The sequence below is a fragment of the Macaca thibetana genome, chromosome 5 (assembly GCF_024542745.1).
Source record: "Macaca thibetana thibetana isolate TM-01 chromosome 5, ASM2454274v1, whole genome shotgun sequence".
In the NCBI taxonomy this organism is placed as follows: Eukaryota; Metazoa; Chordata; class Mammalia; order Primates; family Cercopithecidae; genus Macaca; species Macaca thibetana.
In genome coordinates, this window is record NC_065582.1 from 171,104,832 (window position 1) to 171,128,774 (window position 23,943).

At 42.4% G+C, this 23,943-nt stretch overlaps 1 protein-coding gene across 3 annotated transcripts in view; it reads right to left on the minus strand.

The window, feature by feature from the left end:
- Window positions 1-18,312, minus strand: part of CD38 (CD38 molecule) — a 67,563-nt gene extending 49,251 nt beyond the window's left edge. The window contains exons 1-2 of one of the 3 annotated variants that reach the window (XM_050791666.1): window positions 18,187-18,312; window positions 13,774-14,056 (exon numbers count right to left, since the gene is read on the minus strand). In XM_050791666.1, the coding sequence (XP_050647623.1) occupies window positions 13,774-14,009 (236 nt within the window). In that variant the 5' untranslated portion in view covers window positions 14,010-14,056; window positions 18,187-18,312. Of the gene's footprint in view, window positions 1-13,773; window positions 14,478-18,186 lie in introns of those variants that run through there. The other 2 variants (XM_050791665.1, XM_050791664.1) reach the window with 2 other exon arrangements.
- Window positions 18,313-23,943: the final 5,631 nt, after the last annotated feature.

The window sequence follows — 23,943 nt, forward strand, 5'->3', positions numbered from 1 at the left end:
TGGGCTTTTTTTTTTTCTTTGAGAATTCCAAATGATAACGAGGATGAATAGCAATGAGGACCTTACACCGCTTTTGTGAAAATAAAGTGATATAACAAATTTGGTGACCATTTGGCCATATGCAATGTGGCAGATGCAGTTGGTTCCCTCACTCCAGAAGATTTCTTTTACCCTTCTTTCCTATTGGCAAAGCATGTCTCCTATTATGATTCAAAATATCAAATTCTCACTTCTTAAGCCTCTTTTATAGCTTTGGGTAACCATGTGGCTCGATTCTGGCCAGTGAAATTTAAGGAGAAGCCTAGAGAAGGTTGAAAGAGGGCTGCTGGGAAATATGTTATTCAAGAGACTTGAAATGGGGGTGTGCTCTTGCCCCCCTCCCTGCCCTCTGTTCCAGGTATATGAGGGCATAATGCAGCCGTCTTGTGACAAGAAGCTGAAAGCCACTCAAGGGAGATGGAAGAGTGGAAGGAAAGAGCCTCGGCGATCACTTTGCTGCTGAACCGACCCTATGACCACCCCACTTCTGGATGTCTTGTTATGTGTGTCAACAACATTTTAAAGTGGCCAGGCTCTATGGTTCATGCCTGTAATCCCAGCACTTTGGGAGGCCAAGGTGGGAGGATTGCTTGAGGCCAGGGGTTTGAGACCAGCCTGGGCAACACAGTCAGACCTCATCTTTATAAAACATTTGTTTAAAATTTAAAATATATTTAAACCTTTTCAGTTGAGTGTTCTGTTAGTTGCAGCCAAAAGCATGTTAATTAGTATACCTGTTGTTATTCATTGAATTTTACCCCCTCCAAAGGATGTTGAAATCCTAACCCCCAGTACCTCAGAATATGACCTAATTTGGAAGTAAGATTACAGATGATCAAGTTAAAAGGAGATCATTAGGGTGAACCCTAATCCTATATGACTGGGTCCTTATAAAAAGGGAAAATTTGGGCATTGAGACAAACACAAACAGAGAGAAGACAATATGAAGACACTGGGACAACACCATCAACAACACAAGGTATGCCTGAGGTTACTAGAAGCTTGGAAGAGGGCATGACGCAGATTCTCTCTCACAGCCTTCAGAAGGCACTGACCCTCCTGACTTGATTTTAGACTTCCAGCCTCCAGAACTGTGAGACAGTACATTGCTATTGTTGAAGCCTCCAGCTTGCAGTACTTTATCACGGCAGCTGCAGCACACTAGCATACCCAGTAAAGGTGAAGATGGCACACCTCACAACCTTAGTCATTCTACCTTAGTCATTCTATTAAACACACTGGGAAAAAATCATATGCACAAGTAGACATGTATGCTTTAGCATTGTTCATGCCCGCAAAAACTGACAAAAAAGATAAAAGACTAATTAATAAATAGATAATAATAAATAAGTGAGTAGTATGGTCATTCAATAGGATACCATATAGCACTTAAAATTGATGAACTAGAGTTTATATGTTAGCAGGGGTAAATCTCAAAAGTGATGTCATTAAAATCCCAACAATATATTGTTAGCTGGAAAAGTAAAGTTCACTCTACAGGGCAAGAACACATAGTAAATGCAAATAAAGATTAAACTGAGGTAACATTCCCTTATCAGACCGGCAAAAATCAGAACATTTGAAGATATTCTATGTAGCATGGGTACAGGGAAATAGGAGTTCTCATTACCTCAAGAAGATAATTGCCTTGTGAAGAGAAGTTTGACAATTTTTTCAAAATTGCAAGCAGCATATGCTTTAACTTAGCAATTCTACTTCCAGAATTCTATCTTATACACAGATCCACGTATGTATACATACAGAAAGATTTCATTGCAGCATTGTCGGTAATGTTGCCAAAGGCTTAAAACAATCTAAATGTTCATAGATACAAGTCTAAAGTAGAGTAAATTTGTAAAGTGGAATCTATATAATTATTAGAATGAAACAAAGCTACTCTGATCATCAAGATATATTGTAGAATGAAAAAAAGTAAGACATGGAAGAGATACTATGTGTGGAAAAATACATGGATATATGCTTATATATGCAGAGAATATTTCTAAAAAGATACAAGAGAAGCAAGTAGCATTATTTGCCTCTTTGAGAGGAGACAAGGAAATTGGGGGAAGGAGTATTTTGATTTTATTTGTAACGTTATTTCTTTAAAAACTAGAAAAAAGATGTAAAACAAATATGGCAAATTTTTATTGTCTGTTAACGCTGTGTGGTGGGTAAATGGGTATTTGTATTACTATTCCATTAACATTTCAGTGTATTTAAAATGTTAATAATTTAACATTTTTAATTTTAAAAAGGAAAAATTGAGAGGAGACATTGACTGAGAAGCACTGAAGGAGGATATGAAGATACTGAAGGAGGAAAAGGAGTTCCCTCAAGTAGGAAAAATGAAGAAAGCCAGACCTGGGAAATACAAAGTGTGCAGTTTTCAGAGATAAATAAATTAATATGTTCAGCTCCTAGGGTTCAAAAGTACCTTTGAAAAAATTTTATCTGGAAGTATTAACACATAAAAGCAAGTCCCCAAAACGTGAACAGTGAACCAAATCTTATATTTTTTTGTGTGTGGTTTTAAATCTCTCTCAGTTTCAACAAGGTGTTTTCAGTCCTTTTTTGCCTTTGAAGAATTCCCATGGAGATTTAATTACTCCCAACTTAGACACTGCTAGAGATAATTTGACTCATATACTATCTCTCTTAGGAACCAAGATAATCAATGAAGCAGTTTTATTCATAATTTCACAATATTTCATCTATCAAGTGCCAAATTCACAAATAATTTTAAAATATTTGCTTGACAGTCATAAGAGAAAATGAACATTTGGACAATATCAAGGCGAATATGGATCATAACCAGGGAAAATATGCCCTGGGAAATTTATAATGTCTCTTCAAATCAAACTTAGCTAATTGCTTCAAAACATCCAAAGACTAAAAATGTAGAATAACTGTCCACAATGTGGATGCACCATGTTTGATATATTCCAACAGGGAGTAGACAACTGAGCTTAGCAGTTTTTAAAAATATCACGTAATAGAAAAAAAATTAATTATATCTATAAGACTACTTATGTTGAGGCCATCCATTTAAGCAGGTATATATCTTCCTTTTGTGGATCTCCTTATTTATTTTTTTAAATTGTGGGTTTCTCCACTATTTAGAATTCTACTTTGAGGCTTAAGAGATTTTACATTCTTTTCTATACTTCTGTATTCATCCAAATGTTCTTCAATGGGCATGTTTTTACTTTTATAATTTTTTAAAAAGAAGAGTTATTAGATGGAACAAGAATGTTAGCATCTTGCTACATTTATTCTTTAAATTTCTGACCTCAATTTTCACCTTTTTGGTATTTAAATACAAGATTCTTATCCTCTTTTTCCAGAATAGACATTTGCTGGTAATATTTTGCTGAAAAAAGATAATCTCCTATTCCCTACTAAGATCAGCCACAAAAATCTGTGAATATAACCATTCCTCCCCTTTCAGCCCCTTTCTGTGAAATACACACACACACACACACACACACACACACACACACACACACACACACACACACGAAACTAATTCTTGATTTCACCTATTGTTGAGTTTCCTGTTTTTTTCTCAGCATCTTACATCCATTTTTTTCCACCACCCCCTTATTTAAGAAAACTGTCTTGGTGGTTTTCTGACCTGATCTATTTTTAAGAGTTTCCTTTAATGGTAAGAATAATACCTAGCCAATTCTAAATGTACTTATTGCCTCAAAAATTCAACTGATACCTATTTAACTGACTCACTACACTAATCAACACTATTCATTCCCTCTATAAAAGCAAGTTTTCTATCTTCTACACAGCTAATAAACTACTCTTTTGCACACCTGAGAATTTTTGTTTCTATCTACTTTGTTATTTATTTACCTGTTTATAAACATGTTCATGCTTGTGGTTTTTACTTATATAATTTAATTAAATTGTGCACAAAACTGAATAAGTAGAAAAAGAAAAACCATTTCTTTTCTATGAAAAGTAAGTTGCATGTTTTGGAAAACATCCAGCCACTACTTCACTTGTATTGCTGTTCTCCTGGCCAGCGAAACCTCTTGCAAGAGTTGTCTATGCGCAACAGTCTCTAATTCCTCTCTCTTCTCATTTGTTTTTTTCTTGAATTTGTTCCACATAGGCTTTCATCACTACCACTCCTCCCAACCTGACCTTGTCAAGTCACCAATCCATTGGTCAATTTCCAATCTTCATCTTACTCGGCCAATCAGAATCACTTGAATGAGCTGATTATACCCCCTCTTTCTGAAATGTTTTCTTTCCTTGTGTCTGCATACACTGTTGACTTCCAGATTTATATCTCCAGCCCAGACCTCTCTCCAGGACTCCCATATTCATATGAACCAGTCTTCTGATCAACATCTCCACTAAAACAGTAGTCTCCCTTATCTGCCAGGGTTATGTTCCGAGCCCCTCAGTGATGCCTGAAACTGCAGATAGTACATATAAACCCTGTGTATATGTACTGCTTTTTCAATCAGATAACTGGGATGGATACTAAGCAAGTAACAGGCAGGTAAAATATGCAGCATGGATATGCTGGACAAAGGGATGATTCACATCCAGGGCAGAAGAGAGTGGGATATCATGAGATTTCATCACGCTAACTCAGAAGAGGGCTCAATTTAAAACTTATGACTTGTTTATTTCTGGAATATTCCATTTAATATTTTCACACCGTGGCTGGCCATGGATAACTGAAACTGCAGAAAGTGAAACCCTAGATAAGGGAGGGTTACTGAATGTGGAAAACCGAGCTGCTGCTTCCTTCCCAACTTGCTTTACCACAGTCTTTCTCTTTCTGATAAATGGAAATTCATTTTTTTCAGCACCTCTGCCCCAAAATCTTGGAAGCATTGTTGTTTCTTCTTTTTCTCTCACATTCCATATATTAGCCCATGGCAAATCACATGGGATCTACTTTCAAAACATATCCAGAATCCACCCACTTCTCAGCATCATCCATCACCATCCAAGCCAAAATCACCTCTTATCTGAATTACTAAAGAGCTTCCAAATGGCTTCCAGGCTGATGTTCTTGTCCTGCTACCACCTGTTCTCAATGCAGCAGACAGAGAGATCCTTTAATTAAGGTACCAGACACTGGTACATAGTATTTTGACTATACATCATTACTGGGATAAGTCCTGTATCCCAAGGACCAAAAGAAACACAGAGAAAACTTACATCATTCAGTAGACATTTCATTAGCAATAGCATATATACACATATGTATATATAAAACAATTATATACAACATATATATGGGAAGTAAATACATAATTACATTAATGTCATTGGGAACTAAGATTTTCAGTGTAAAGGAGAAACAAGCATAAAATTAAAATGTTAAATAAAAACTCTGTGCCCTTTACTTTGAAATGAAATTATCAATATGAGCTCATAATTTGTCTCTTTCTCGAAATGGATGTATTTTCTAGCATTGGATACTAAAAAAAATCAGAAAGTTATGAAAAACACAGTAGCAAGCAGAAGTACTGGAGAGAGGTCTGGGCTAGAAATATAAATTTGGAAGTCAACAGTGTGTATAGACTCAAGGGAAGAAAACATTTCAGAAAGAGGGGGTGTAATCAGCTCATTCAAGTGATTCTGATTGGCCAAGCTCTCAGTCAACAGATAATAAAGGGAATAGAGAAGGATTTTTAAATAACACCACAAGGATGTAATTGGCCAAACCCAGAAGGTTGGAAATTCTACAAGATGAATTGCCCACTCTGTTTAATAAATTAATATGCATTCTTAAATGGGGGAGGGAAATGGTTGTAAATTAAAGGAAATGTAAGATACATTTATTTTTAATGCAATGTGCAAATCTTGATTAGAACAAATCAGTTATAAAACTACATTTTAAAGAAAATCATGGAAAATTAAACATGATCAATATTGTTTGATATGAAAAATTAGTTGTGTCAGGTAGGAGGATGGTATGATAGTCGTGTTTTTTAATGTTCGTTTTAGAGATACAGACTGAAAGATTTACAGACTGAAAGAATTAGAGATACAGACTGAAAGATTTACAGACAAAATTATATAAACCCTGGAATTTGCTTTAAAGTACACTTTTTAAAAAATGGGTAAATAGGTGAAATAAGAACAGCAGAATGTTGATAGTTGTTGAAGCTGGGTAATGGGTAAGTAGGGGTTAATTGTATTATTAGCCCCAGTTTTACATATCTTTGAAATTTTCCATAAGAGAAAATTTTTCCAAACACACTGGCTGGCTTGCTGCTTTTCAGGGCCTTTGTACATGCTGTTCCTTTTACCTAGGATGTTCTCCCCAGATATTTCTATGTTTTGCTCGCCTTCTTTCTTTAGGTCTTTGCTAAAATGCCACCTTCCAGTAAAGCCTTCTGTCTTAGTCTCTGTCTGTTGCTTATAGCAGAATACCTGAAGCTGGGTAATTTATTTTAAAAATGAATTTATTCCTTAAAGTTATGGAGGCCAAAATATCCAGGGTTGAGGGGGCACATCTGGTGACAACCTTCTTGCTTACCAGAACTGTGCAGAGTCCTGAGGCAGGGCAGGGCATCACACGGTGAGGAGGGTAAGCATCCTAGCTCAAGTCCCTTTTCGTCTCCTTGTAAAGCCTGCCATTTCATTCCAATGATAACCCAATCCATTAACCCGTTAGCATATTAATCAGCATTCCATGAATGGATTAATCCAATCATGAGGCAGATCTCTCATGACCCAATCACCTCCTAAAGGGCCAATCTCTCATCCTGCCACTTTTGGGATTACATTTCAACCTGAGTTTTGGAGGGGACAAACGTGCAAACCATAGCATCTTCTTTATTTTACTACCATACCTAAAAAAGATATCCCCAAAGTTTATCACTTTTTATCGCCCTGAGAAACTAACCACTTTTAAATCTACTCAGTGCCTCAAAATGTTCTTTGAACTGAGTTTATCATCTTGCAAATTCCTTCATAAATGGGTAAATTGTAAACACCACACAGTACTCTTTTTAACACTTTCCACCATCTGCCATACGATATATTTTTCTGTTTCACTTAATGTCTGTCTCCCCTACTAGAATACAATTTCCATGTGAGCAAGAATTTCATCTGTTTTGTTTAGTGCTATATCTCCAGGATCTAAAAGAGTTTCTGGGGCACCATAGGAGCTCAATACATATTTATTGAATAAATATGTTACAAAAATACCTAAAACATGGAAATAAGGCAAAAAGATGGGCAGGCATGTCTTTTCAGAGTCACACTGGGGCACTGTTTGCCAGGTTTACCAAGAACTATTTAATTATCTGGCAAAACATATATTTGTTTGTCTTTTCTATTTACCATTGATTAATAACTCAAACCTTATGAAGTTAGATGGTAACTTGGAGATCTTTTCTGTTAAGGATGCAAATAATTTGTCTGATAAAAAAGAAATCCCCAAAGTCTATGGCTTTTTATTGCCCCGAGAAACATTAACCAGTTTTATATCTACTTAGTGCCTCAAAATATTCTTTGAACTAAGTTTGTCATTTTGCTGATTCTTTCATAAATGAGTAAATAAATCTTTGATGTGTGTTGATTCTGCATACTATGAAAGCCACGCTCTTAACTTTTTGAAAACCGATTTTAAATTGTGATGAGCTGGGCAAACTCAGCTGTTATTCTTGCCTATTTATTATTTGAGGTCCTGATTCTGAGGTGTCTGTTTACACAGCACACACCTACCCCCTTGCAACAAGTCTGTTCTTCATCAGCAGAGGACACTTGGATGCACCCCACCTCCCATCAGATTCATCCAAGCCAAGCAGCCCCAGGCCCCTGACTCTCTTCATCTGGCTCCTCATCCTGCCGCCCCTCTGTTTGGAGACCTGCATTCATGTGTCAGTCACTTTTTTTAAAGTAAGCTCCCAGGACTCAAGGTGCATGGAATGATGATGGGATCTTCCTGGGGGCGGATAATGTGTTAGGTTTCCCTGTCTCGGATAACAAACAACATGATTCTAACCCAGAATCACAAAGAAATGTCACCTCAGAGCAACGCCAACCAACTGGTAGCATCTCCATGGTGCGCTGGGTGGAAGATTCTTAGGCTGACTCAGGCTCATCCAACATGTTCTGAACAATCAGCAATGCCCATCATGGGCACAGTATTAGGAGTGCCAGGTGCATGCTGCATACTTTCTGACCCAGCTCTAAGAAGTTATTGTTAAACACGTGAGATCAAATATAGGAGATCGGTCAGAGTGGTGGGAGAAGCTATGGGAAAGAAGCAGACCTTTTGAAAGGTCAGAAGGCTCTGCAAAGCTTCTGGAGAGGATAAGCTGAAGGCAGCTATTCTCTTACCCTGAGGCAGAGGGCGAGGAGTAGGTACAAGGGAATGTAGGGGGTTTGTCTACATAAGCTTGTTTACTTCCGGAAACCGACCTTTGGTCACCCTTGGGCGAGACTGCTCCCTGCAAGGGGGAACAACCATGTTAATTACCCACAGACTGGGTTGGCTCCAGGTTTTCGGCATTAGGTCTGTACTGAATAAAAGCGAGCAGCATCAGGCAGTCCCCTAGCCGCTCTTTCACTGCATATCTGTGTCTGAGTATTCCTTTCATCTGTCGCTCAGTCAGGGTCTGCAGGACAGACCCGGCAAACATACCACAAGGAACACGTCCTGGCAACCAGGAGAGGACATGGCATTCTGCTGCTTTACCTGCAGAAATTCGTAATCATTCCTGAAGTACAAAGACAAGGCGTTGTGGCTCCCTAAAAGGAGGCCAGTGACCCTGAAGCCTCAGGACTCACCTTTGAGGTCTACAGAACAAGGAGCAGATACCCTGTCCCTGCAAGTATCCCTGTTGAGAGGAGACAAAGTGCTAGCAGCCCTCCCTCTCAGCGCCTCCTCTGCCTCAGTGTCCACTCTGGCGGCGCTTGAGCCCTTCAGCCCGCCACGCGTGGAAGCCCCTCTCTGGGCTGGCTGAGGCGGAAGCTGCCTCCCTCTGCTTGTGGGGAAGTGTGGAAGGAAAGGCGCAGGTGGGAACCAGGGCTGCGCACGGCGCTCGCGGGCCAGTGCGAGTTCCGGCGGGCACGGGTGCGCGCGCAGGCTCGGCGGGCCCCGCACACGGAGCGGCCGGGCCAGCCCAGGACAGTGAGGGGCTTAGCACCTGGGCCAGCAGCTGCGGAGGTTGCGCCAGGTCCCCCAGCAGTGCCGGCCCGCCGGCGCCGCACTCAAATTGTGGCAGGGCCTTAGCTGCCTCCCGGCGGGGCAGGGCTTGGGAACTGCAGCCAGCCATGTCTGAGCTCCTCCTGCTGTGGTGGGCTCCCCCTGTGGTGGGCTCCCCCTGTGGTGGGCTCCCCACGAGGCCTGAGCTTCCGGCGGGCGCTGCCCGCTGCTCAGTGGCGCCGGGTCCCATCGACAGCCCAAGGGGTGAGGAGTGCAGGCGTGACTCGGGACTGGCGGCAGCTCCGCCTGCAGCCCCAGTGGAGGATCCACTGGGTGAAGCCAGCTAGCTGGGCTCCTGAACCAGATGGGGACTTGGAGAACTTTTATATCTAGCCAGAGGATTGTATGTGCACCAATGAGCACTCTGTGTCTAGCTCAGGGTTTGTAAATACACCAATCAGCACTCTGTGTCTAGCTCAAGGTTTATAAATACACCAATTGGTGCTCTGTATCTAGCTAATTCTGTATCTAGCTAACTAGCACTCTGTGACTCTGTGTCCAGCTCAAGGATTGTAAATGTACCAATCAGCACTCTGTCAAAATGGAGCAATCAGCTCTCTGTAAATTAGACCAATCAGCTCTCTGTAAAATGGACCAATCAGCAGGATGTGGGTGGGGCCAGATAAGGGAATAAAAGCAGGCTACCCCCCACCAGCCCAGGACAACCCGGTTGAGTCCTCATGCACGCTGTGGGAGTTTTGTTCTTTTGCTCTTTGCAATAAATCTTGCTGTTGCTCACTCTTTGGGTCAACTCTACTTTTATGAGTTGTAGCACTCACCATGAGGGTCTGCAACTTCACTCCTGAAGCCAGCCAGACCAGGAACCCACCGGGAATAACGAACAACTCCAGACACGCTGCCTTTAAGAACTGTAACACTCACCCTGATGGTCTGCAGCTTCACCCCTGACAGCGAGACCACGAACCCACCAGAAGGAAGAAGCTCCAGACACATCTGAACGTCTGAAGGAACAAACTGTGGACACACCATATTTAAGAACTGTAACACTCACTGCGAGGGTCCTTGGCTTCATTCTTGAAGTCACTGAGACCAAGAACCCACCAATTCCGGAGACACTGTGCTCAAAGGGGCTCAACATTAAATAGCAACCAAACACCCCCATGGCAATTGGAGGAAAAGACCCTGGAAGAAAGGAAAAGCTGTTTCCTGCTTTTTGAAAAATGAGCCCCACATTTTCATTCTGCACTAGGCTCCATAAATTGCATAGCCAGCCGGACTAGAGCATATCACCAAGTTACTTCATCTCTCTCGGGGTCCATTTCCCCAACCCTAAAATGTGGTTCCTGGGACTTTCCTGACAGGATTAGGAGAAAGTTTGAAAAGAACCAACTATGTAGTTTCAGTACATTGCAGGCAACCCGTAAACATTGATTCTCAACTTTTTTCCCTCCAAAATATCTAAACTGACATTTGGCAGCTGTTTTTCAAGAGTCCTAAGATAAAGAGAAAAGGAGGAAGCAGAGAAGCCATGAGTGTTCATTGTGATAAAAAAAAAAAGAAAGAAAGAAAGAAATGTTCTCCAGGCTAAACACCACCACTTTCTGCAGCTATTATGACACCAGAACAAGGAGCAAGTGTGTGTCTTGAGCAGTGGGTTCCACTGACCTTCCTGGGAACAATGTCTGAAGCAAAATACGAGGCCAAAAGGCACAGAAGTAGGTATCTTCTTCTCCCTCTCCTGAAATCTCTGTTGTTTCCCACTCAGCTTTTTCATCCACTTTGGGGGCTTCCAAATAGCTTTTGCTTCTAGAAGATTCTATTCCCTGATATTCTGGTGGTAGCACGCTAAGCCCCTAGAATCAGCTAATTTGCATAAGTACTCCACCTTTCCTTCCACAACTGAGGCTTATGGTCTCACTTCCCCGTTTGTTACCACAGCAGCACCCAGGCCCCACACCTCGAAGGCCTTCCGCTTCCACATTCAATCTGTCCCAGATGCACCTGCGATTTTTTTTTTTTTTTTTTTAAAGATAGAGTCTTGCTCTGTCACCCAGGCTGGAGTGCAGTGGTATGATCTTGGCTTACTGCAACCTCCACCTCCCAGGTTCAAGCGATTCTCCTGCCTCAGCCTCCTGAGTAGGTGGGACTACAGGTGCACACAACCATGCCTGGCTAATGTTTGTATTTTTAGTAGAGACTGGGTTTTACCATGTTTGCCAGGATGGTCTCAATCTCCTGACCTCGTGATCAACCTGCCTCGGCCTCCCAAAGTGCTGGAATTACAGGTGTGAGCCCCCGTGCCTGGCCTGCACCTAAGATTCTTAGAACCCCAGAACAAAAGGTAGGACTGAAGGAAGCCTTCAATCATAACACTAAGCATTGAGAAGCACAGGTGAGCATGATGCTTTCCAGTGCTCTAATGAATCTCATGGTCTCAGTGGGGACACTGATGTTGAGCACGTGGCCATTCCATCACTCCAGGGGGCAAACATGCTGGAATTCTGTCCTGTGCAAAATGGTCACCCTTATACTCTCTTGTGTGCTGAGAAGGTCCAGGTGTGGACAGGCCAAGATGAAGTTCACACTCTCTCACCAGCAGAATCCTCCCCAAGATCCCAAAAGGGATCTAAGACTCTGTGTGTGTGTGTGTGTGTGTGTGTGTGTGTGTGTGTGTGTGTGAATATTATCTAAAATATATAAAAAGCTCCCACAAGAAGAAATAAATAAGCAGCTCAATAGAAAGTATCAAGTATCTGGACAGGAAAATCACAGAAAAAAATATAAGTGGCAAATAAACATACACAAGATGTTTAGACTCACTGATACTGAGGGAACAATGAGATGCTTTTTTTCTCTTACGTAAAAAAGTTGAAAATATTCAGCATTGAAGAGATTGTGGGAAAGCATCCCCTCTGATAGACTGATGATGGGAGAGTAAAATGGCACAACTATTTTGGAGGATATTTGGAATAACTGGAATTTGGAAAAATCAAAACTTAAAATAAGCCTAATTCTCCCTTTTACTCAGCAATTTCATCACTAGAGATCTATCCTACAGAAATACTCCCATATGTACACACAATATATGTATGAAGATTTTCATTACATGGTGTTTCTCCCAACTAAGGTGAAAATTTCGTGAGTGAGAACTTTGTCATTTACTAGTGTCATCAGCAGCTAGATCACTGCCTGGAACAGAGTGTGTGCTCAACAGATACTTGTTGGATGAGTGGGATTGAAAAATTGGAGATAAGCTAATTTCCTGTCAATAGGAAATGGTTACATCTAGTTTATGAAATACTATGGGCTGTTAAAAGAAATGAGATAAATCTATATGTATTCACATTGAAAGATCTTCAAGACCAGTGTTAGTTTCCTTTTCCAGTGTTAGTTTCCTTTTTTGTTTGTTTGTTTGTTTGTTTGTTTTGGCATGAGGTTGCTTTCTGACATTACCATTTCATTTTGGATTTCACTTCATACTTTACAATGCAGCCTGGAGGAACGCCTCAACTTCTAGTTTCTCTCTCCGTTAAGTATCTAATTATGTGTAAATAGAACAACTAACGGGACGCTGGGAATCCCAGAAGGCGAACATTTTGCAACCGGAACCGTTGTGTGTGCTCGGAGAAGCGAGGGAGGTCTTTTCCCTCATTTCCTGGGATTGCTTAAATGCGGGATTTTGCTATCACAAGCACACAACCTAAAGTAGCAGCTCACCCCTTCCCGGCTTGTTCTGTTTTACAAGAAACGAAAATGAGTCCTGCCTGTGAAAGCAAGCCCTGGGAATCAAATCTAAAAAGCAGTTCCCTTTAGGAGAGGTTAGTAGCTGGGAAGAAGCATGAGAAAACTGGAAGGTCCCATGTGGTGGTTTTTTCCCGAGGTTTGTACAGATTCACCGAGTTGCTGCGCCTTATCATATAAGTAATGTCTCACTTTTTAGAAGCTGACATTGTTTTGTTAATTACTTCTCTGGTCACATGTATTTCAGCCCGCGCAAAAAGAATCGGAATGCTGTTTTATGTAAATGAATAAAACTAACTTCCGTGGTTTAGCCCTTCTACACCCTCCTCTCCGACCACAGGCTTTGCAAGCTACAATCAAGTGTCCTCTGCAACAGTCCTGGCACTTTCGGGTCAGAGACAGAGGGCGCAAACCGCAGAAAAAGTTGAAAATGTCAGCGACCGCCTGCGTCTGCGTGTTATTTTCTGTCCCTAAAGCGGTGAAGTGGGGCTGAGCGTGCCGAGGGTGGGCTGCAGCCCGGCGAGGGGCTGGGCTCAGGGCACCTTGCCCAGAAGGCAGGCATCGGTGCCAGGTGTTCACCGGCTACGCAGCAGAGCCACCGAGCAGCGCCCCCCTCCCCCCCGTGGGCACGCTCGATGCCAAGGTCAGCTGCTCCTGCAAGCGGCCCGCGGAGCCCCGAGCCCGGGACTCCCTACTCAGCACCACCCGGCGGGCTCTCGGCTGACCCGCCACGGAACATGCTCGGTTCCGGGCGATCTGGGCGCCTCCCCCGCGCGCCGAGCCCTGCTGTCCCCGCAGTGCCCACCGGTGGGCATTAGTCGCCAACCCACCTCATCTCAGGATGGACTTCAGTGTACTTGACGCATCGTGCCAGGACGGTCTCAGGAAAGCGGCTGGTTGTGCCCGACCCGCTCCACTGCTGGCGCCACCTCGGGAGGACCACCGCGACCACCACGACGAGGATCAGGAGGACCAGGAGACAGACGCCAAGACAGACTTGGGCTCTCCTAGAGAGCCGGCAGCAGGGTTTGTCCCCGGACACCGGGCTGAACTCGCAGTTGGCCATAGGACTCCAGGTGGGGTCGGTTGGGCGAAGATGAGGCCGGCGTGAGGCTAGGCAGCAAGAGAGAGGCTGGCTGGGTTCTGAAACTGCACCTCCCCTTCTCTTTCACTTGCCTTTTCTCTGTTTCCCTTCCCACCCCCAACCCCCTGCCTCAGAGTTCAGTGGCTGGTTACACCAATAAGAGTTTAAAAGACCAAGGCTCCTGTGCAGTGACCCACCCACTCCACCTCTAGGGAGAAATAGCCACCTTAATCCTCTGCAGATGTGGTAAGAGGGCAGCCAGTACATCCTTATATTCCCTCCCCTAATTCCCTTCATCAACTGGGCACTTTACACCTGAGCCACATTTGCTTCCTGGAACGCATGAGGGCGGGCTGCCCGCTTCTATACCTGTGTGTACACAATGCCCTCTGCCTGGAAAAGGGTGTCGTCGTACGTCTTCTTCTTAACTCTGACAAATTCCTGGTCAACCACCTTTAAAGACTCAAGACTCAAGTCTGACTCCTTCTCTGAAGTGGCATCAGTGGCTAAGCTCCGGGTTCAAATTTAGTTCATCTGGGATGACATGGGGCAAGTTACCCAACTCTGTACTTCAGATGTAAAGCCAGGATGGTAGCAGTACCTACTTCATGAGATTGTTACGAGAATTAAGTGAGTTAATATCTACAACGTGTTTAGCATAATACCTGGCACATGGTAATCACCCATTAAGTGTAAGTTTTTCCTACCAGCTCCATGGAGTTGCTCAGAGATGCAGTTTTATAGTCCATGAAATGTGTTTGAAGCAGGGTCTGGCACACAGTAATACTGCACTCTGTGGGAGTTTAATAAATAATAAAGTGGCTTTTCTTGCCTCTTCTTTGTTAAGACAACATCTGTGACATTCAAACAGAAATCTAAGTAATGTGAGCTATCAAGTTACCCAACTCCCTTGGGACAAACATTTCCCAAGCAGAGGAAATGGCAGGTGCAAAGACTCTAAGGCAGAAAAGCCCTTTGCCTGTTCGGGAGCAGCAAGGAGGCCAATTGTAGTTAGGCTAGAGCATTGAGGAAAACAGAACAGAAGTTCGGAAAGTAGCAGGAGGCCAGATCACCCATGGCCCTGTAGGACAGGATGACTTTTTTGGACTGTGCGTTTTATTTATATTTTATATTTTTATTTTATTGTATTTTAAGTTCTGGGATACATGTGCAGGACGTGCAGGTTTGTTACTTAGGTAAATACGTGCCATGGTGGTTTGCTGAACCTATCAATCCATCACCTAGGTATTAAGCCCCACGTTTTAGCTATTCTTTCTGATGCTCTCCCTCCCTCCCCTCTCCCCAACAGGCCCCCGTGTGTGTTGTTCCCCACCCTGTGTTCATGTGTTCTCATTGTTCAGCTCCCACTTATGAGTGAGAATATGCAGTGCTTGGTTTTCTGTTCCTGTGTTAGTTTGCTGAGGATAATGGCTTCCACCTTCATCCATGTCCCTGCAAAGGACATGATCTCGTTCCTTTTTGTGGCTGCACAGTATTCCCTGGTGTATATATACCACATTTTCCTTATCCAGTCTGTCATTGATGGGCATTTGGGTTGATTCCATGTCATTGCTATTGTGAATAGTGCTACAATGAACATATGCACGCATGTATCTTTATAATAGAATGATTTATATTCCTTTGGGTATATACTCAGTAATGGGATTGCTGGGTCAAATGGTATTTCTGGTTCTAGATCTTTAAGGAATCCCCCATACTGTCTTCCACAATGGTTGAACTAATTTACATTCCCACCAATAGTGTAAGTGTCCCTATTTCTCCACAGCCTCACCAGCATCTGTTGTTTATTGACTTTTTAATAATCACCATTCTGACTGGCATGAGATGGTATCTCATTGTGGTTTTGGTTTGCATTTCTCTAATGATCAATGATGTTGAGCTTTTTTTCATATGTTTGTTGGCCGTGTAAATGTCTTCTTTTGAGAAATATCTGTTCATGTCCTTTGCCCACTTTTTAATGGGGTTATTTATTTCTTGTAAATTAAGTTCCTTGTAGATTCTGGATATTAGACCTTTGTCAGATGGATTGTGAAAATGTTCTCCTATGCTGCAGATTGTCTGTTCACTCTGATGATAGTTTGTTTTGCTGTGCAGAAGTTCCTGAGTTTAATTAGATCCCATTTGTCATTTTTGCTTTTATTGCAATTGCTTTTGACATTTTCATTATGAAATCTTTGCCACTGCCTATGTCCTTAATGGTATTGCCTAGATTTTCTTCTAGGGCCTTTATAGTTTTGGGTTTTATATTTTAAATCTTTAATCCATCTTGAGTTAATTTTTGAAAAACATGTAAGGAAGGGGCCCAGTCTCAATTTTCTGCATATAGTTAGCCAATTTTCCCAGCACCATTTATTAAATAGGGAATCCTTTCCCCATTGCTTGTTTTTGTCAGATTTGTCAAAGATCAGATGGTTGTAGATGTGAAGTCTTATTTCTGAGATCTCTATTCTGTTTCATTGGTCTGTGTGTCTGTTTTTGTATTTTATTTTTAACCCATTCATGTGCATTTTATTTTTAACCCATACAAGGTCACCAAATGACTTGATCTGACATACTATTTTAAAGGCTCAATCTGGCTTGATATTGAGAATAAATTGTAGGAGGATAAGGATGGACAACAGTTACAATGGCTGTAATACCAGTAATGAAGGTGGCAAAGAAAAAAAAGATGGATTCTGAATAGAGTTTGAAGGTAGCAGTAGCAGGATTTGCTGATGAATTGGATGTAGCATTTGCAAGAAAGAGATGAGTCAAAGATGATGCCAAGATTTTTTATTTGTGTAACTGACCAAAGGAAGGAAAGCACTGCAATCTCCAGTGATGAGAAAATGGGAGGTGAAGTAGATTTGGTCTTGGGAAGAGGCATGAATCAAGAATTTGGTTTTTGATGTGCTAAGTTTGAGATGTCTATTAGACACCCAACAGGAGGCATCAAGGAGCCACTTGGGTATAAGCTTCTGGAGTTTGAGCAAGGGATTAATGATGGAGACACTAATAAGGGAGGTCTTAGCTATGGACAGTTTTTAAAGCCAAGAGTATATATAAGATCATGTGAAGAGTGTGTGCAGAAACAGAAGAGTTCCAGAGGCTCAGCCATGGGCTACTCCTGTGGCAGAGGTCAGAAAGATGAGAGAGCTTCAGCAAAGAGAACTGGGAAGGATGATCCCTGAGACAAGAGGAAGGGTACCCTGAAAGTTATTGATGATATTGACAAGAGAAATAATTTTAGAGGAATGATGAGGACAAAGCCCACCCACAGTAGGTTTAGGAGACTATGTGAGAAGGTAAGTGGTATCAGTAAGTTAGCTGGAGTTTGTGTGTGTGTGGAGAGCTTTTCTGTAAAATGGAATCAAGAAATAAAGCCATAGCCAGAGGATGCTGGGCAGTCAAGGCAGGAGAGAATATTTTGTTCTCAGATGAGATTATCACAGTACGTTTGCAGGATGCTGGGATGACTCAGTAGGCAGGCAACAACTGACAATTGCTCCAGTAATTTCCCTCGACCTGCTGAGCTCAAGTGATCCTCCTGCCTCAGTCTCCCAAGTAGCTGGGACTACAGGAACGTACTACCATGGGCCTGGCTAATTTTTTGTATTTATTTATTTATTTATTTATTTATTTATTTATGTAGAGACAGGGTTTCACCATGTTGCCCAGGCTGGTCTTGAACTCCTGGACTCATATATTGGTGGTAGGTATCCAAAGCACAGGTGAGAGTGTGGGTAGGAGCTCCACCACCTCACAGAAGAAATTTGGAAAACAGCTTTCAGGGTTGGGAAGTTCATGGATTTGATGATGATGATGTGGATGTACTTTTCTGCTGCTTCTCAGCGAAATGAGAAAAAAAAAGTTGTCTTCTAAGAGTTGGTGGGGTGCTGGTAGACCTGGAAGGAGACCAGGAGAGCAAATGGACTGTGGGTTCTCAGGGTATCATCAAGTGGTCAGGAATTTTTTAAAAGGTCAGTTAGTAGGTTGTGTTCTTTTGCCCAGCCACTCACCACTGTTTAAACAAAAGGGTGAAAGTGAACAGAGTTGGATTTGACAGGGTTGGGATTTGCTGCATGTATTTGTGTTCCAGGGTTGCCATAACAAAGTGCCACAACTGGGTGGCTAAAGCAACAAAAATGTATTGACTCACAGGTCTGGAGGCTAGAAGTACGAGATCAAGCCGTCACCAGGCTGATTTCTTCCGAGGCCTCTCCCGTTGGCTTGTAAGTGGCCGTCTTCTCACTCTGTCTTCACATGGTCTTCCCTGTGAACTCCTCTGTCCAGTTTTCCTGTTTTTATAAGAACACCAGTCATAATGAATTTGGGCTCACTTTAATGACCCATTTTAACTTAATTACCTCTTTAAAGCTATTACCCTATCTTCAAATACAGTCACATTCTAAGGCACTGAGGGTTAGGATTTCAACATATGAATTTGGGGGGTACACCATTCAGCCCCTAACACTGGTAAGTATAATGGAGAATAAAAGGTCAAGGAAGCAGAAACTTTAAGCAAGAATGGGTTTTGTTTTTGGTTTTGGTTTTGGTTTTTGTGAGTTGTTTTGTTTTTGTTTTTTGTTCTTTGTTTTTTGGTTTTTGGTTTGTTTGTTTGTTTTTGTTTTGTTTTATTTTTTTGAGACAGGGTCTTGCTGTGTAACCCAGGCTCTGGAAAGCAGTGCTGAGACCATGGCTCACTGCAGCCTTAACCTCCTGGGCTCAAGCGATCCTCCTGCTTCATTCTCCCGAGTAGCTGGGGCTACAGGTGTGCACCATCACACCTGTCTAACTTATAGTCTTTTTTTGCAGAGATGGGGTTTTCCCATGTTGCCCAGGCTGTTTTCAAACTCCTGGATTCAAGCCATCCACTCACCTCAAGGATAGGATTTTAATAATGATCCGTGGCATCTAAGACCCACAGAAACTGAAGCAGGGGCAAAAGAAGGGTGAGAGATCACGAAAAGATGAGAGAGCTCATGGCTGGGAGGTCCTGAAGGGACCAAAGAGTTGTTAGAAAAGACAACATTTGCATTCGAGTGCTTTCATAGGCGATGCAGATTTACTCTGTCCAAAACTGAACTGTTAATCTTTCTCTGTCAAACCAGCTCCTCTTCTGGTCCTTTGCATTTCAGTGAAAAGAACCAACATCTCCTGCAGTTACTCAAGCTAGAAGTTTCCCAGTCTTTTACTCTTCCCTCTCCCTCATTCCACGTATCCACATGGACGACAGTTCCTACTGCCTGCAAATTATTCATTAAATATCCATTTCTTCATCTCCACTACCACTACCTTAGTCCAAGAAAAAGTTCACCTCCTTTCTTCCCTAGGAAGAGTTTCCCCAGCGTTCTCCTGATTCCACTCTTTCCACCTTCCTCCACGTATTGTCTGTACCACTAGTATAGGCTGGTGGGGTTTTTTTTTTTTCCAAGTCACTCCTTTTAAAGACATAACTTTTACAACATAATTCTGACTCCCTCCCCTCTTGCTCTGGACGTGGCAAGCAGCTTGTCATCAGCCCACATCTGCTTCTCCAGCCTCCATGGGCACCTCTGTCCCCAACAGCTCCTATGCTTCTCCACTCCTGCTGGCCTTCTCTCTGCCCCCAGCGAGCCCAAGCTCTCCTCTGCCTCTGGGCCTTCACAGATGCCATGCCTTCACCCTGCTGACTCCTACTGACCCTTCATGTCTCAACTTCAATGAGACATCCTCAGGAAGCCTTTTCTAACCACACTCACCTCCCAAGATAAGTTCGATCTGCAAATTGTTGTGCACTCTTCTCGCTGAATAACATAGATGCCAGCAGATCTCATGAGACAATACCCATCTCAGAGGCTCTGGTCTGGACCACTTAGCCCGGGAATGCACACTCTGAGAATTTCTTCAAGGTGTCTCCTCCTCAGGAAATTAGGAGTTTGCACAAGGCTAGGTTGTCAGCAATTGAAATTTATTCTCTAAGTATCCTGCGATCAAGTTGATGTCTAAATGCTGGTTGAACAAACCAGTTAGTGAATGACAGAAATGTGGGTTTTGCCTCTGGATTCATTTCTGTAATTTCTGACCTTACTGTGTTCCCTGCCTTCTTCTACTCTCTTGTTCTTGGGCATGTGCTTTCTTTCATGATCCCTGTAGTGCAAGGTTCAAAATCAGTTACCATGCAAGAAGGTTTGCCACCTGCTCTTTATGAAACTGAACCGTTGGAAATTATAGCTTTCCAGCTTGTGAAATGAAACATCTAATACCTGACACAAAACACACCCCTTTGAAAGGGCTATTTGTTTCTGACAATAAATATGATAAACACACATGGAATAAATGTCAAATAGATCGAAGTGCTAGATTCAGAAAATGATTCTTTCTTCTTCCCTGAACTCCCCTCTTCCCATTTTAATGAACAAGCAGCATATACACACACACACAGAGAGAGAGAGAGAGAGAGAGAGAGAGAGAGAGAGATCTTCATTGTTTCATTAAAATTATAGCATAAGACATATCCTGTTGTTTTCCTAGCTTTCCTCACATAGTAATGTGTGTTGAAGACATTAAATACCAGCATGTATTGTTTACCCAGTTCTTTTACATGACCCCTAGAATTCTATCATATAGTATACTAGAGTTTACTTAACTAGACCTATATAAATAAGCACAGAATACTACAACAAATATTCTTGTGGCGGCATATTTTTTAGGTGTCCAAGTACATACACTCCTAAAAGTAGACTCCCTGGGTCAAAAGACACAAGCACTTAAAATTTTGAAATATATTGCCATCCAAAGGGGTGGTACTAGTTGGCCCTCTCACTGACGGTGCCTGAGAATGTTGGTTTTTCAACCCTCACACGGTTACAGTTTCAAGTTTGTTTTGATTTCATTTCTGATTATTAATCATCAGGGATTTGGGGCAACTACAGATGTTAGTTTCTCTTTCTGTGAAATGTAATAAACACTTGAGGAAATAAAACCTAAAGGAACCCTATAGCCCTTTACTTCTGCTACATTACTTGGTTTGTGAATATTCTCATTTTGCATTTTCTCTTTCTGCAGCAGGAAGCTTGGTTACAAGCTTCTAACACTCTGGTATATTTGGGAAGTAAGAAGATAACAATGTACAAGAAACTACCCAGATCCTCCTACCACACCCTGTTTCTGTGGTATGATTTGGGGCACGTTATCAATATTTTTTAATTTCTATTTTCTCATCTGTAAAATAGGTACAGTGCAACGTCTACTCATCAGCTTGAAGTGGGGATTAATTGATAATATACACACCTAGACCAGGCTAGACATTCAACATATGGTAGTATCATTATTGCAGACTTATTTGTACATAGTTACACTGCACTGAGGCTTGAAAAATGGCATATTCTGATATTCATTCATTCAACAAATAGTAAGGACCCACTATGGGCCAGGTACTGTGTTGGGTATTGAGAGCACAGAAATAAACTGGCTTTGAGGAATCCCTATATAGCCCAGCACTTAAGAGCACTTTGTGGTCAGGTAGACCTGGGTAGGCTTTGCTATTTGGGCAAATAATAAAGCTTCTCTGAAGGACAAGTTTCTCATCTGTCGAACAGGCTGCAAAATATCTGTGGGCGTCATTGAATTCTTTTGAGAGTTGAATCAGGTAATGTGTATAGAGAACATAGCTGAATGTCTGGCCCCTGGCAAGTATTCAACAAATAAGCACTAATATTGCAGTGGTGATGTAGAAAATGGGGGAATCACAAGGAATCGGAGTGCTGTTTGTTTGTTTGTTTGTTTGTTTTGAGACAGAGCCTCACTCTGTTGCCCAGGCTGGAGTGCAATGATGCAGTCTCGGCTCACCACAACCTCTGCCTCCCGGGCTCAAGCGATTCTCCTGCCTCAGCCTCTTGAGTAGCTGGGAGGCACGTGCCACTGTGCTCAGATAATTTTTGTATTTTTAGTAGAGACGGAGTTTCACCATGTTGCCCAGGCTGGTCTTGAACTCCTGACCTCAGGTGATCCACCCGCCTCAGCCTCCCAAAGTGCTGGGATTACAGATGTGAGCCACCACACCTGGCCTGGAGTAGTTTTTAGGAAGTCTTTGAAAATATAGTGACACCACAGCAGGCTGTTGAAGGGCAAGCAAGGTTTGCAGAAAGGAGGGAACAGCATTTAAGCAGAACGGTGGGGAGAACAACAGATCTGGGGACACCTGGGGACAAGAGGCATATATATATACACACACACATATATATACACACACACACACACATACATATATATATATATATATAGAGAGAGAGAGAGAGAGAGAGAGAGAAATTCTGTTCTTTCTACTTCACTGTGTATACATGGCTCCTGCCAGTCCATATAAAACCCAGAGCCCAGACTCCAATACCAGCTCTCCACCCCCACTAGCTCTTTGAGCCTGAGCATCTCATGTAATCTCCCTGTGGCTCAGGCTTGCTGCAAGAATATGTGAGTGTATATGTCAAGCAAAAAGCAGCCAATGTCCCTGGGAAAGCCTCTAGAAATGGGGGAGCCTCCTGTCTTCAGTTCCCCTACTAGAAGGTCAACTCCATGCCAACAGGGCCATTGCCTGGCTTTGTTCACCAGAAATACCAAGTTCTCTGTCCCTAGCACCAGAACCGTGCCCAGTATGTGGTTGGCACTCAAGCAACGCCGGCGGAATAAACAACTCCCTCTCCCACAGTTCAAACTCAGTGACAACAGGCTGGACATTCACCAACAGATCCAAGGTCTTCATCGGATTCACCGGCTAAAACCATCTATCAACAAGAATCTGTTGGCTCATTTGCTGAGGAATAAAGCACAATGTTAAAGGGAGAAAAGGGAGATGCTACAATTCATACATAATTCTTGTTTTATTCTTTCAACAATAATTGCTAACATCTTTGAGCGTCAGGTCCTTTGTGAACAGTACCCTCACAACACTGCCATCATGTAAACATATGATGACTTTCATCTTGTAAATGTGAAAACAAAGGCTTACAGTTGACAGGCTCAGTCTGTTCTCAAATGGGACTTACGGTCCATAGTAGGAACTTCTGGAAACATGCTCTCGGGTACAGATCTGTGGCAGCTCTCAGGAAGCCTTTTTTTCCCCCCAAGCCAAACTGTATTCAGCTTTATTAAAGATACTGTCCATCAGCACTCATGGTATTTCAGCAGCACATGGGCAGACAGTCATTAACAGTATGCAACAACTTTCAAACTCTCTTCTTCCATGGACTACCAAAAATCAGAAAGCCACTGTAAAACCCATGAAGTCTTTGACTGATGCTCCGCACAGAGAAAGTTTAGAGTGAGGGTTGACATTTCACATTTAGCACATTGTTTAACAACTTTGAATTCCGTCATTTTTATTTCACTCCCTGAAAGTCAGGGTTATCTGAAGACCCACAATCTAGAATCGGAACCGCTGCTCTTTTGAGGGGCACCATCTCAGTGGCATCACTGGAAAGTTCAGATTGCCTGACACACTGGTAACCAATTATTGGGGGCCAGGTCCCAACAGGTGTCTGGATTTAAGGGAGATAAGTCTATGCTGAAAGATGGAAAGGAAGAAGAGGACTTAAAAATGAATGAATTTGTTTTTCCACACTACAAGGCTTTTGTGCCAAGGTGACCATGTGGTCAAAGTCAGGGAATCCCTCCTCCTGGCAGCCAAGAGGAAATCTTTCAAAACTAGAAGGGGGCTGGGCATGGTGGCTCATGCCTGTAATCCCAACACTTGAGGAGGCCGAGATGGGCAGATCACTTGAGGTCGGGAGTTCGAGACCAGCCTGGCCAACATGGTGAAATTCCATGTCTACTAAAGATTAAAAAAAAAAAATTAAAAACTAGAAGGGAAAGATGTTTTCCCCACATCAATCCAGCTTCAGAGACATTCTATTAGTGACATATGCCCCTTCCCCAAAAGACA